Raw genomic sequence first — 14,817 nt, forward strand, 5'->3', positions numbered from 1 at the left:
AAATTATATATTAAGAAAACATACAATTTTAATTTAAAATTAAAAAATATATTATTTTATAGCTTTAAAAATAAAATCAGAAATAAATTCATATCAGTGTTGCCATACTAACATTAAAGTTGTTTCCGCGCTGCGGCAACCCATCCTCCTTTCCCGTGGCCCAGCAAAATGGTGAGTCGTCGTGACCGTCTTCATCCGCAAAAATCTATGAAAAATGCATCAATCCATACCGGCGACCGTTTCTATTCGATTCTGCATCCGAAATGGATGCTATCACTTCATTTTCGAGACGGCCGATGGTCTACGATGCGATTCGAACACTGACGTATAACCTCAATCTCTTTGATTACAGTCGACCGGTAAAAAGAAGACCAGGAAGCTTCGCGGCCACGTCAGCCACGGACATGGCCGTATCGGTAAGCAATATTCTACAGTATTCATTGATAAATTATTGACACTTGACATGCGCCAAAACATGTCGATGTGTTTGGACCAAATTTGAGGTTATGTATCTTGTGCTACCATTTTATATATTTTTTACATCATTATTGGATTTTGTCATCTTAATTGATTTCCTGAATAATAATATTTTGCTGGTACATAGTGTCATATTGCTACTTATCCGTTATAGTGAAGCAAGGTGTTCTGATTGATTTGATAAAAAGTAATTGTCTTTAAATGTACTTTTGAAATAAATGGTAAAAGCACATTCATTAGATTAAAAGTCATTGATCCAGTTTTTTCTTGTACTTTGGTTATAACGTAAGTAGATGTGAAAAGTGACGCTATTTAAGATTTTGTTTATTTTTTTTAGTACAAATTCTCTAGATATTTATATTTTTTTTATAGTTCGTAGTCACCAGCTAAAATTTAATTTTGAAATAAGGAATATTCCGATACCTGAAGTTTTCTAAAAAAAAACGGAATTTTCCGTAATGCTACAATTAAGTGTTACCACAAAACTGAATAGCTTTTAACATCACTAATTACAATATTGATAAATTAGTTTTTTCAATATTATAGATAGATTTCAAGTTTGTGAGGTATCAGAGAAATATAGAATCGTTCGTTTAACATGTAATGTAATTTTCGTATGTTTTTAACTAAATAAGAACGCATAAAACTTTTTTCATTCAACATAACTCCTTTGATTCTCACTGTATTTAGAAGATTAAGTATATCAGTTATGTTTCATGTGGGCAATGAATTGCTGATTTAAATCACAATCTGCTCCATTGTTTGAATCAAATAAGTTGAGGGGCAAAAAATACCACGTTCACAAGCTCACCAAGAGTTCTCGATGAAGCCTTTCTTTGGTTATGCTCTTCAGAACTCTAATTCTCTTATGGACAGATATCGCAGTGAGCTTGTTGATGGGCGAAGCTCTGTTGTGGCGGCTCTTCATAGAAACCTGACCATGTGATGGTCCGAGGGCGTAGACCGTGTCTCGAATATATTATCTAGCAAAATGTCAAAATTCTCATTGACAAGTAACCAATTTCTCTTATTCTAGAAATCAGTTCTTATCTTGATTGGTGTTACAAATGGTCGCCTCATCCGGCTCGTTTCGTCTACATTATAACAACAACTTGTTCTATTTTCCTTAAATTATGTTCCAATCACATTACATTTTAAATCTACAGTTAGCTACAAAGATTTTTTCAATAGTCTATTTCAGAGTCCATGCCTGTCATTTTTCACCTGAGAATTTGTTGTTTGTGAAATTCCTGAGTGGTACAAGGTACATTTTCATAGATACGTTGCATCTGCCAATTTAAATTAAAAAATAAGAATTTCATCATCCAATTGAACCAGAAGTTGTCATGCAACTTATATGTAAAATTAATCCACATATGTTAATATTTTATAAATATTATTACAGGTAAACACCGTAAGCATCCTGGAGGTCGTGGTAATGCTGGAGGCATGCACCACCACCGCATCAACTTCGACAAATACCATCCAGGTTACTTTGGAAAAGTGAGTTAATACAATATAATTATATTTACTCTAATTTATCTCAATTTCAATGATGATATTGTGAACGGGCGGTCTTAAAAGCATCGTACAAATGCACCAAAAAAAATGTTGATTGTTCTATATAACTGATTTATTACAATATTCTCATTTTAGAGGATAACTTTTATTTTTATTCAAATTGATTGATTATTGTTACATTTTAGGTTGGTATGAGGAATTACCATGTTAGGAAAAACAAGAACTTCTGTCCTACTTTGAACTGCGATAAGCTTTGGTCTTTGGTCGGCGACCAGACCAAGAAGTTGTACGAAGATAAGGAAAACAAGCAGAAGAAGGCGCCAGTAATCGACATTGTCAAATCGGTACGTTTATATGTAGAATGGTTTTATTCAGTTAAATTTTTGTGATGATAATGTGAACGGGCGGTCGGAGAGCATCGTACAAATGCAACACATCGTGTCGATAATGTTCACTTCTGATTTATATTTATATATATAGAAATGAATGTTTTTGGTGAGATTTCGTTGTTGATGATCTTGTTTTTGTTTGCAGGGTTACTACAAGCTCCTTGGCAAAGGCAAAATCCCCAAGATTCCCATCATCGTTAAGGCTAAGTTCTTCTCCAAGAGGGCCGAAAGAAAGATCAAGAGCGTCGGCGGTGCCTGCGTTCTGTCAGCTTAATTGTAATAAACCTAAAATAAATTTTTAAGAGAAATTTTATATTTTGTTTTTAAAAAACCTGTAAATTCCTTTTTTACTTATGTTCTTTGCAAATTCTCTGCACTATACTGTACATAATCCTACAAACGATAGATACAAAGTTGTGAGAGTTACAGCAGACAAAAGACACTACCTGTTTCTGATTTCTCAAATAACTAGTAAGTGGCCTAGGTGTGTACATATTTCTTTGCTAAAACCTCAGATAGTTGCAAAATATTGAGGAAATTATTTCAGTTTTGCACATAAACACAAAGGTTGGATTTGGAATTGGAGCTAAATGCTAATGCTATTGGCTCTCCATTTGCGTTAAGGCTTTCTCATAGGATCATTATAAAAGATATGATGCTTGGTCACATCACTAATCACTCGATGGCCACGGCAAACTTTTTCGCTTAACACAAATCACTCCTGAAGACTTGAACCGACAAACTCAAAGACACCAATTTGAATTGGCTATACTCATGGCATATTACAAAGCACTTTCTTTGATTATGAGCAGAAGACTACACAGTTCGTTCATTAAAATTATGTATGTTTAATGGATAACAGTAAATCTTAATAAAGTTTGCTTGAGCTATTCTGAAAAAATTACAATGTAAATATATTAGTCCTGTCAGATTCATCACATATAATAATAGAAAGGGCTATTTGAAGAAAAATAATGTTTCTTCGTTAAAATGAAACACTATGGGAGACCACTTAACGAATTAAGGTATGCATAATAAATCATGAAGGACTAAATATCCATCGTCTTGAGAAAAGATAACTTGTGTGCAACCGCTTCTAATCTATCTACCGGCCAATGGAAATTTATTTCAAAGAAGCTCGCTACCTTTCTAAAATTTATCGTCCTAAAGCGTTAAGCTCGTTTCTCGTCTTATATTCTTGTCTGTATTTCTGACTGACCTCAGGTCGGACAGCCTTCCAATATTGCTTGTGATTTTTTCTTTCTTTGTTTTTGCAGTTATAAGTAATATTCCGTTCTCGTCCACTTCAAACTGAACGTCGACATTGATTTCACCTGCTAGACTTTTGGGAAGGTCCTTGATTCGAAACTTTCCTTCGTTCTCCTTCATTTATTTTAAATACCATTTTATCTTGATTATTTATTAACGTAACGCATGGCTTTATACTAATAGATAATTTTGCTTCAAAACACCATTTCCTTAGTTTGTTTCTGTATACTGATTAATAATGAAGCAACAACATGCAACTGAAACATTTCTTTTGACATAAGATTTCTTAATTGAGAGACACGGAGAGCAACACCGTAAGCTATAGTTTCACCTGGATTCAAGCTCTTATTCAGCTTCTTGCCTTCGAATAACTTTGAATTTTCACTATCCGCTAAGATCTACCGATCAAGATTACGTGATCAATACTATTTTTAGAAAATTCTAGCTTATCTAAAGTCTTTTGTATAGTATTGATGCAATCTCCGAACAAGCTTATGTTTATCGAATTGAAACGACTTAGCAATACATATTTGAAAATCAATGTTTTCATAAATCCTGTCTATTGTAATTAGGGTTTCTGACTTGGGTCGACCCAGGAATACATAGGGTTTTCGATGCACCGAGTCCCGGGAATGCTTATGTCGACTTTTTATAACAATATTACGACTCACAATAAGTGGGAATCGAATGAAGCATATCTAAACCAAATTTTGACCAATACGAGCGCGAAAAAAGACAATTATCCCTTCTCAGAAGTCAAAAATCCACGACAAAAGCAATAAAATCGTGCCATCGCCGTCGCAGTTGTAACATTGAGCCAGAGTATACTCTTTTATTGCTATTTCATCAACGGACGTTGTTATATACTATTCATAGTAAATGAATCATCGAATTACGTTTGATAATTCATTTACTATCTAAATTTCAAATATAGTAATCACTATATTAAATTTATTGAATCTGATTAAAAAGTATTACATGTTTTTTGACCACTTGTAGATAAGGTAGGACTATTACATTTATATATAGAAACTAAACCGTCATAAAATCAATAAGACGAATTTATGAAAATCGATAATTGTTTAAAAAAAATTAGAACTTTATTTTTGTAAAATTATAAAATCAACGAACCGTAAATATTATATATTAATATAACACTATCATTTTATTTGACAATTTAAAATTATTCATAATTAGTAAGAATTATTAGTTTGGCTGTATAGAATGAAATTTTATTATTTTTAATAAAAAACACTATTTTTACGGTCTATATCAGTGAACATTACGCTATCCACTTTTTATCCAAAACATGCATACGCTTTACTCACACAATCGTATTGTAGGAGTTGACAACCAGTTACTGTGATATTACATATATTTTATTTTGTGCGAAATAGACCGAAATATTTATTTTTATAGCCGGATGTGACACAGATGAATGTGTTTGAAATGAGCATTGTCGCTTCAACAAGAACAAGCGAGACAATGAATATTTTTACGCGCATGTATCGCTTCTCTCTCGCATACATCTATATACGCAGACAATGCATTCATAAAATTATTGCAGTACGTATTTTTGACGAAATAACGAACATAAAATACAGTAAGATGTGGCCGGCGGTATATCAGTTGTACAACTGTGCGTCACGTCGGATAATCGCAATCTCCAGCGGTACATATGTAGGTAAGTTGTGCGTCGGCATACTGTGTCATTCATTCAAAAACTTTCAGTTCGGTGTTAGAATTTTCCGTAAAGAATTAATCTGGACACTGACTCTTGCGCCCTCGACATACGTGGAAAAAAAGTAAGTCAGTAATTTCAATTTACTTGAAAAAGCAATATTTGTTTTCGTGTATTTTTAAATATTTCCAGTGTGTATTCAGTGGCGTATATTTGTAGTGTGTATTCAGTGGCGTAGCTAGGGTATATGCCACCCAGGGCGATCCTTAAAATTTCCGCCCTCCTCATACATTTTTTGCAGGGTCATAAAACCAGCATTTCATAAAATAATAAATTGGTTATTATAAGCTCTTGTTATTCGTGGATTTATATATGTCTTAGTACATTCAGGGTTAAGAACCACACTAGAAGATCCCATCGCGAATATGCCGCCCCCAAGCAAGTGCCGCCCGGGGCGGCCCGCCCCCTCCGCCCCCCCCATAGCTACGCCACTGTGTGTATTACTAATAAAAAAGTGCTAACCTAAGAATAATTTTCAGCTTTCAGCATGTCTACAAAAGTCATCCTCGCTCTGCTCTTTTCCGTATGCTTACACTTAAATACTGCTTCGACTGAAGATGTACGATTTCTTTTCTATGAAACTCTATGGAGGGCAAAAATGCTAAAGTGCGATACTCCCCAGCCGAGAGCCATATCCGCAACAGAAATAGTGCACAATATTGAAACGGACCTACAAATATATCCGACACAGATCACAATGTTCAGATGCGATTCTTCTAGAACATGCAGCGGCATTAGTAAAAGTTGCTTGATGGATAAAGCGGAGATAATTGAGGTTGCGTTCAAAGTCATTAGATTTTTACCAGGACGAAAGCTTGAAGAATATTATATCCAAGAACTGGTCAGTAACCACACCGCATGTAAATGCGAGTAAATTAATTAAAATAATTAAATTGTAAGTAAATATTAAATAAACTGTATATAAATATTCAAAAAATTAAATTGTTAATAAATATTTAAAAACACTGTAAATAAATATTAAAAAAATTGTAAATAAATATTAAATAAATTGTAAATAAATTATCTGATTCTCAAAACATCATCATTTCCTGATCTATGGAAATGCACAAAAGTCACCCCTATTCATTAAAAGGGTGACAAATTATATATAAAGAATTATAGACCAGTCGCAGTGTTGTCAACTCCTGCTAAATTATTTGAAATAATTATTCATAAATATATCTATAATCACTTTCGGCAAGTTTTGTTAGATAAACAGCACGGGTTTCGTCCTGCCCGTTCCACTGTTACTAACCTTCTGTCGTTCACCAAAACGGTGACAACTTCTCTCGATGCGGGAATTCAAGTAGACGTCGTGTATACAGATTTTGAGAAAGCCTTTGACAAAGTTTGTCATGGGTTATTATTAAAAAAATTGTCGAACCTCGGTTGCTTGGATAATTTAACTCGGTTATTCTCAAGTTACTTAAGCAATCGTAGACAGTTTGCAATCTATGGTGGCCGATTGTCAAAATAATATTTTACCCCTTGGGGGTTCCTCAAGGATCCAATCTGGGCCCTCTGCTCTCAGTGGAGATGGGCTTCCGTTAACCGTCTGCCCTTTAGTGTCGGAAAGTGCCATACTGTGTCATTTTCTCGATCCCGATCACCATCAGCTTATTTCTACCGAGATGGTAGAAATAAGCTGATGGTGATCAGCTTATTTCTACCATCTCGGTGGTAACATTTTGACTAGAGAAACTTACACTAAAGATCTCGGAATCACTTTCGAGAGCAAATGGAGGTTCTCTCTACACATACACGTCGTCTGTGATAAATCTTCCAAAATGCTCGGCTTTGTTATGAGGAATGCCTTTCACTTTGACGATCCGTCAGTTATTCGCATCCTCTATGACACCTTAGTTCGTAGCATTCTTGAATCGGGATCTATAATTTAGAATCCCCGAATAGTCAAATATTCCCTTTTAGTGGAAAAAATTCAAAAAAGGTATTTAAGATACCTTTACAAAAGGACATTTGGTTATTATCCGTATTTATATCCCAGCGCCTTTCTTTTAGGAGCGTTGGGATATGATTCGCTGAGTTCTCGCAGAAAGCTGTATGTCGCTAAGCATTTTTCAAATTAATAAAAGGTGCTGTCGACGATCCAGCCATTCTCGAGGAATTCCAGTTTTGGGTTCCGGAACATTTTCGAGAATCACGATCGCGACCTCTTTTGATGGCCGTTAGGGCTAGGACATCCGCACTTGCCGACTCGCCTATAGCTGTGGCCATCCGGCTCCTTAATACGCTGGCATTACATATTGACCTATTTAATGTTAGCTACGAGGATCTGATCCAGTTTGTATAATTTAATTTTGATATTTTATATTTTTTTTTTATGTTAAAGTATTGTTATATTTATGTATATATATACGTTTTTTTATGTTTTATAAATTTAAAATTTGTTTTCGACCATCGTGGCGCATTGGGGTAACCTCTTAGGTCACGATGGTCTTAATTTAATCTAAAAAAATAAAAATAAATTAAAAAATTGTAAATAAATATTAAATAAATGAGCGAGCCTCCCTCTGGACGAGCCATGTGTATAAAAGACATACACAGAGGCAAATATAATTTCCACTTCAAACTTTGAGATTGTAAAAACTGGAATTAAAGAAAACAACTAACTTTAGGCCATCAAAGTTCAAAGAAACGACCGCTTCACTCTTCACATTAGACAACGAACCAGCTCAACGTCCAATAGGAATATATTAGTTCGTTAACATTAAAATATGAATATATTAGTTCGTTAACAATAAAATATGAATATATTAGTTCGTTAGTTAGTCTAATCTGAAATTAAACAAACATAATTAAAATAAGTAAAATGTTGCAACTTTGTTATTATTGGTTCTGGAGAAAATTGTAAATAAATATTCTTTCCTAAAAAATATTTCCCTTTACATACACGCGAAATCTTCCTTAATGGTTTTCCTATGTATTTGATAATTCATATAAGGACTGATTAGGACTGAAAAAACATTTTTATGCCTGTTTACACTGTTATTTTTATTATATATAAATACATTTTACAAATCCAGCTTATTACAAGTAATCTTTAGCTGAACCAAGTGTTCCTTTAATTCTTCTAAGGTAGCATTGGCGTTTTCGTCCACCCATTGTAGTGATGCGTTACAATTATTTCTCATGCTTTCCAATTCTTCGCTCGATAATTCAATTTGCAACTCATTATTGTCTACCCTGGAGAGAATGTTAATGATAAAGGTTTCTAAGCTATTCTTAGCTGCGTTGAGCTCACTTCTCGTTTTATCTTCTTGTCTGTACTTCTCTGCATCCCTAATGATTCGACTGACCTCAGCGTCGGAGAGTCTTCCAATATTGCTTGTGATTTTGATTTTCTTTTCACTTGCAGAAACTTCTTCTTTTGCCGTTATATGTAATATTCCATTCTCGTCCACTTCAAACTGAACGTCGACTTTGACTTTTCCTGCTAGACCTTTGGAAAGGTTTTTGATTTGAAACTTTCCTAAATAGGTATTATCCGAGCTAATCAATCGTTCTCCTTCGTATATTTTAAATATCATATTAACTTGATTATCTATTACTGTAAAGCAAGGCTTGACGACGCTGGTCGGTAGTGGTGTATTTCTTTTGATCCAAAACACCATTTCCTTAGTTCTTTTCGGCATACCGATCGATAATGGAGCAACATCTTGCAGCTGAAAGCTTTCTATTGACATAAGATCACTCAATTGAGAGGCATGGAGAGCAGCACCGTAAGCTATAGCTTCATCTGGATTCAGGCTCTTATTCAAAATCTTGCCTTCGAAGAACTCTTGTAGCATATCTTGAATTTTCACTATCCGCGTAGATCCGCCAACCAATATCACATGATCGATATCTTTTTTAGTGAATTCCAACTTATCTAATGTGTTTTTAACTGTGTCGATGCACTCTTCGAATAAGTTTTTGTTTATCCAATTGAAACGACTTCTAGTAATGGACATTTGGAAATCAATGTTATCATAAAACATGTCTATTGTAATATTAGCTTCTTCGCTTACCGAGAGCGTCTCTTTTGCTTGTTCGCATTTTGCTTTAAGTCTCCTCATAGCTTTTTTATCAACAGATGGATCTTTTTTATGTTTATTTTTGAACTCCGTAATCATATAATCGACTAATCGATTATCAAAATCTTCACCGCCTAAATGAGTATCTCCGTCGCTAGCTAATACTTGAAATCGTTTGTTCTCAGTCCTCAAAACTGAAACATCGAACGTCCCTCCTCCGAGATCGAACACCAAAATATGTGATTTTTTAGTGCAGTTCTGCTGAATGCTATAAGCGATAGCCGCTGCTGTCGGTTCCGTGATAATCTTCTGAACATTTAATCCAGCTATTTTACCAGCATCGATAGTAGCTTTTCTCTGAGACACGTTAAACCTTGCCGGAACAGTGATAATTGCCCTATTCACCGGAACGCCCAAATAATCCTCAGCTATTTTCTTCATTTTTTCAAGGATCATCGCACTAATGGCTTCCGGTGTGAACTTCTTATGAATGCCTTTCCCCACTTGGATCATTGGATTTGAATGATTGTTATATACTATGAACGGCCAATGTTGTCTATCAGTTTGGACAGCCGAATCCAAAAATTTGCGTCCGATGATGCGTTTGCTATCTGAAATTTAAAATACATAAAATTTATTAAATCTGATTAAAAAGTATAGTATATTTTTAAACTATTTGTATATAAGGTAGAGTACGCTCGGGATAAGGATGCCGGTTTGTTATTGTGTGCGGGTACATGTATATGAGAGGGAGAAGCAATGTAGCGTGCACTTCGTTGTCTCGCTTTCTCTTTTAAGGACAGTCGCTGTTTCGTCAACGCTGGTATTCGTCATTAAAGTGCAGTGTGGCACAGAAGTTCGATCTTCTCTAGTGATTTATTTTAAATAATTTTGTGTTGATATTGGTTTAAACCCAGATATGCCCACTGTCCCATTAGTAGGTCATTAAACTCGTGCCACTGTTTTTTATTTATAAATGAAATTTTAAGAGAACAAAATTTCTTATGCATATCTGGGTTAATTGATATCAAGGCTTCAAATATACATTGTAAGTTATTCGTTCTCTTACCCGTGGATTAAAATATTTTAATTATTTTTCCATTAATCCGTACGTTGTTGGTTTTTTACACTATTCTCTGTAAGGCTTAAAAAAGTTATTATTCTTATCGTTGCGCCAATGATAATTTTTTAATTTATTCAATGGATTCTAATGATTTAATAGAGTCGTCTAGCCATAAAACAATCTGCGAATAATTTCTTTCCACATTTTATATCTTTTTGCTTTTGAAGAATAGCTAAAGACTTTATTATTTTTTTGACTAGTGAAAGATTTTGAATTTTGCAAATATTTAATTAATGACATCAATGTCTGTTTTCTTCGATTATATAATATATTTTTAATTGTCCGTTGAAATTTCCAACTTAGCGCAAATGTATGTATGTTAAATAAACATATATTTTCTTTTAAAATAAAAAAAATAAATATTCTGAGCGAAATTGTTTTGAGCCACACAGTTCACGCACACAATAACAAACCGGAATCCTTATCCCGAGCGTACTCTAAGATAAATATTACATACATTAAAATTAAATAAATCATTATGGAATCGATAGACATGAAAATCGATAAATTGATTAAAGGAATTATAACATTTTTTTTGTGAAACCTTATAAAATTATTACTTAAACACTAATTTCATATGAAAGTTAAAACTTGTTAATTTTCTTAAATGCAATACTGCAAAATATGTGAGGATAGTTAATTTGGCTGTATAGAGAGAAACTTTAAAAAATTTTTATTGCTCGGTGATTATTCCGTACAGAATTAATTTGGACACAAAATTGGCGGACAAATTTTTGTGTACATTGATTATTCCGGACAGGATTTTAGCGGACAGTGATTGTTGCAGACATTGATTATACCCGACAAAAATATATTTTTTAATATTTTATATAAAAAAATCAAGGTAAAAATTTGGATTGTTTAATTTTTAACTACCGAGTTCAATGTAACAAGCAACTTGAATTAAATCCAATAAATCAATATTTTCATGTTTTAAATTAAAAAAAACGTAATTTTTCTCTAAATCTGTTCAAGGTTATATTTATAAAACATAAAAATTAATCATTATATAATACTTTACTTATTATTTACTTTTATATCTAAAATTATTTTTTTATTAATGAAGTAACAGTATTCAAATTGATTGCTACATTAAAATCTAGTTAAAAAATCAACAATACAAATTCTTGATTTTTTTTATATATTATTAAAAAAATATTTTTGTCTGGAATAATCTATGTCCAAAATAATCAGTGCCCGCAAAAATCCTGTCCGGTAATTTTAACATTGTACGGAAAAATCCGAGCATAATTTTTTATTAACCTTCCAAGCCTTCCAGAAGAGTAGTTTGGTTAGTATAATTTGGTAGACTCACCGTATACAACATTTTCAGGATCTATGATAGATAACTGTTTAGCTTGCTCCCCCACGTATCGCCCTTTTTCCGTAAAGGCCACATAAGAAGGTGTTGTGTTTTTCCCCACATCGTTGTGTATGATCTTCACTTTGTTGTCTATCACAACAGCAACGCATGAGTTTGTTGTTCCCAAATCGATGCCGATTATTGGCGAATTATCAGTCTGTAATAATTATTAACATAATTTATTATTAACGGTTTAAATATTTAATTTATGAATAAATACCTCTTCTTTATCCATGATGTATTGGTACACTCCAGAAGATTGAACACGTTACGGTATTCTTATCTGTATCCGTCTATCGACGCTGATTAATTCAACTCGACTAATGATAACATAGTGATATATTTATTTTTATCGGTTTGCAAAATTCTCAAATATTCATTTTTAATGAAAAAATATTTTTTCACTAAATTTTGAAAAAAAATTTTTTTTTACAAATATATTAACAATCATATGTAGCTCTCCTGTATTTTTCAAGGCAATGGGAAAATATATGGATGTAAATTTGAATTAACACATATTGTAGTATTTTATAATAATCCTGATATTCATAAGATAAGTCACATATTTATAATATGTATAAAAATAAATATTCATTCATCTTTTTTTGTACAGAATTAACGTCCATAAGATATTTGTGTATTCATACATAATTTAATATGTATATACAAACAACACTAGCTATTTATAAGTTGAACTATATTATTATAAGATTAAATATAATAAATGTATAAAATATGGAGAACTACTAGAAAAGGTGCAGCACATAAGTAGTGCATATTTTTCGATTGTGTTTTTATCTTTTTTCAGAAAAGGTATTAGATCATTTTTAATTCGAATTATGATATGAGTTTATAAGTATGTGTTAAATGTACACACATATTTATGATAAATATATTATCATTTCTATACAAAGGATATGAACGTATCAGGGAAAGTCCCTGATTATGTATATACATATGTATAGGTATATATGTATGTACATATGTATATACAAACCTGATCAGTAGGGAAAGTCCCTGATTTAATATCTACGTTTTAAAAATATTATATATACCAGTTGTGTTAATATAATCGTTAAATAAAAACATTCTTAACATTTCAAATCAATAAATTCAATTATTATGATACTTATGTATATCTTACAGATTAAAAAAAACATATAGCACATAAAAGTAGAATAACTGCTTCTTTTGCGACAGTTGATAAAGAAAAAAATGTCTCAAAACCACCATACATTTTAAACAATGGAAGCAGGTATTAAACGCTTGCTAGCAAAAAAAAAATATTGGTAAAATTTATGCACCAATATGAAAATTTTATTATTACGCTATTAAGTCATAAACATCGGCAGGTCAATTGTCTCTTTTTACATGCCAGAAGATTTAAAACAAAAACTTTTTGGTACTTTGGTACTAAAAAACTAATGTTTATGAACATTTGTTGTGCTTTTGGCCCTAACGTTAGGGTAAGCGGCCATTTGCTTTTAAAGCGTTGCGCCGATATTCTTAACAAGTAACCGCGTTTTTAAATCATGTATATGCCATTCAGTGCGACCGGAGTTAAATCAGAGGAATTACTCAAAAATTTCGAGACTTTTTTGCAAGTGTTCAAGTTCAAATCCCGCTTTTAAAAACATGCCAAATGAATGCAGCTGGCGATTCACAAATGTAATGGTTACAAATAGTCCAGAAATTGGCTGTTGCATTAAAAGTGAGCGAGCCCTAAGACTCGCTCTGGAGGGGCCATGCTTATAAAAGACACACAGGGGAAAACAAAATTTCCATTTTGAACTTCGAGATTGTTCAAAAAAAAGAAGCGACCGCTTCACTCTTCACGTTTAACCGCGAACCAGTTCGACGTCCTGTCGTGTTAAAGAGTGCAACCCGATTTGAAGACGACTGTATCTTTCAGATGCAGACACGGAAAGAGAATTTAAAAAATATCAGGACAGATATATTTAAATAAATTTAGAGAAGTTTAAAATCACTGTTATTATTTTTATTTTACTCGCGACAACCTTCATGCGTAACCCACATATCAATGTGCTTATAATCCTTTGTTTTAAAATTCATAAATAATTAGCCGTTATACATAAAAATGGTTCAAGTCTGATTTTGAAAAAAAAATAAGTTAATAATATACTTCAAACATATTTAATGGTTTATAGATTTCACAGTCAAGATATTTAAATTTTTTATGATTTAATAAATATAAGTTTAGCTATAAAATGTTTTTAATGAAAGATATAAATAAAAATTTGTTTCAAATTGACGGCAATTTGTGAAAAAAAATATATAAAAAAGAAAAAAAATATCCGGGAAAAATTTCTTATTAAAATTGAAATTAAAAATACTCTATTAAAAAAATTAGAAGGCAAAATGTTCTATAATAGACAATTTAATAATAAACACTGTTATATACATAAATCTTTCTTATTATTGCGGTTTTGCCAGGCTGATTTTTTTATACAATATATTGAAATGCAAATCCTTCAATATTTTAAATCAACAAAAAATGGACTTTCCCTACTTTTATTTATAAAAATATGTTTATATTTAGTATTGGGATTGGAAATTAAAAAGCATATGCTATATATACTGGCCTACGATTAGTAAATTATATTTTTGCTACTTAATTTGACATTCAATCTATTTTTTTTAAATTAATAATTTGGTAAAATATATTGTCTAACATTCGTTAAAATAAATTTAATGTACCTCTACACTTATATCTCACTGACACATGCGCTTATAACATATGTGACACAAATATTTTTATAAAATATATAAATTAAAAACACGTCCTCTCACTCTGGAATCCACGCGTGACTGATTTTGGTTGTAATCATTCAAGTATTGCATCATATACAGTATTTAATAGTGTTATCCTTATTTAATTA

General features: G+C 32.3%; 2 protein-coding genes across 4 annotated transcripts; one reads left to right on the forward strand and one right to left on the reverse strand.

The window, feature by feature from the left end:
• The first annotated feature begins 90 nt into the window (after positions 1–90).
• Positions 91–2,700, forward strand: RpL27A (ribosomal protein L27A). The gene is made up of 5 exons (XM_088205542.1): positions 91–171; positions 353–416; positions 1,883–1,980; positions 2,184–2,342; positions 2,533–2,700. The coding sequence occupies exons 1-5, from the start codon at positions 169–171 to the stop codon at positions 2,659–2,661; spliced, it is 453 nt and encodes a 150-aa protein (XP_088061668.1). The 5' UTR covers positions 91–168; the 3' UTR covers positions 2,662–2,700.
• A 5,682-nt stretch (positions 2,701–8,382) lies between these two features.
• LOC148238188 (heat shock cognate 71 kDa protein-like) lies at positions 8,383–14,748 on the reverse strand. Of its 3 annotated transcripts, none has more exons than XM_088205988.1 (4): positions 14,636–14,748; positions 12,138–12,237; positions 11,870–12,074; positions 8,383–10,042 (listed from the first exon to the last, which is right to left on the reverse strand). In XM_088205988.1, exons 2-4 carry the CDS (start codon positions 12,150–12,152, stop codon positions 8,430–8,432), a joined length of 1,833 nt encoding a protein of 610 aa, XP_088062114.1. In that variant the 5' UTR covers positions 12,153–12,237; positions 14,636–14,748; the 3' UTR covers positions 8,383–8,429. The 3 variants fall into 3 exon arrangements, with proteins under 3 accessions (XP_088062114.1, XP_088062115.1, XP_088062116.1); XM_088205989.1 differs by having other exon boundaries at positions 12,138–12,321; XM_088205990.1 differs by having other exon boundaries at positions 12,138–12,379.
• Positions 14,749–14,817: the final 69 nt, after the last annotated feature.

The sequence above is a fragment of the Plectrocnemia conspersa genome, unplaced genomic scaffold (assembly GCF_051122295.1).
Source record: "Plectrocnemia conspersa isolate PC_06_02 unplaced genomic scaffold, ASM5112229v1 ptg000002l, whole genome shotgun sequence".
Taxonomy (NCBI): domain Eukaryota; kingdom Metazoa; phylum Arthropoda; class Insecta; order Trichoptera; family Polycentropodidae; genus Plectrocnemia; species Plectrocnemia conspersa.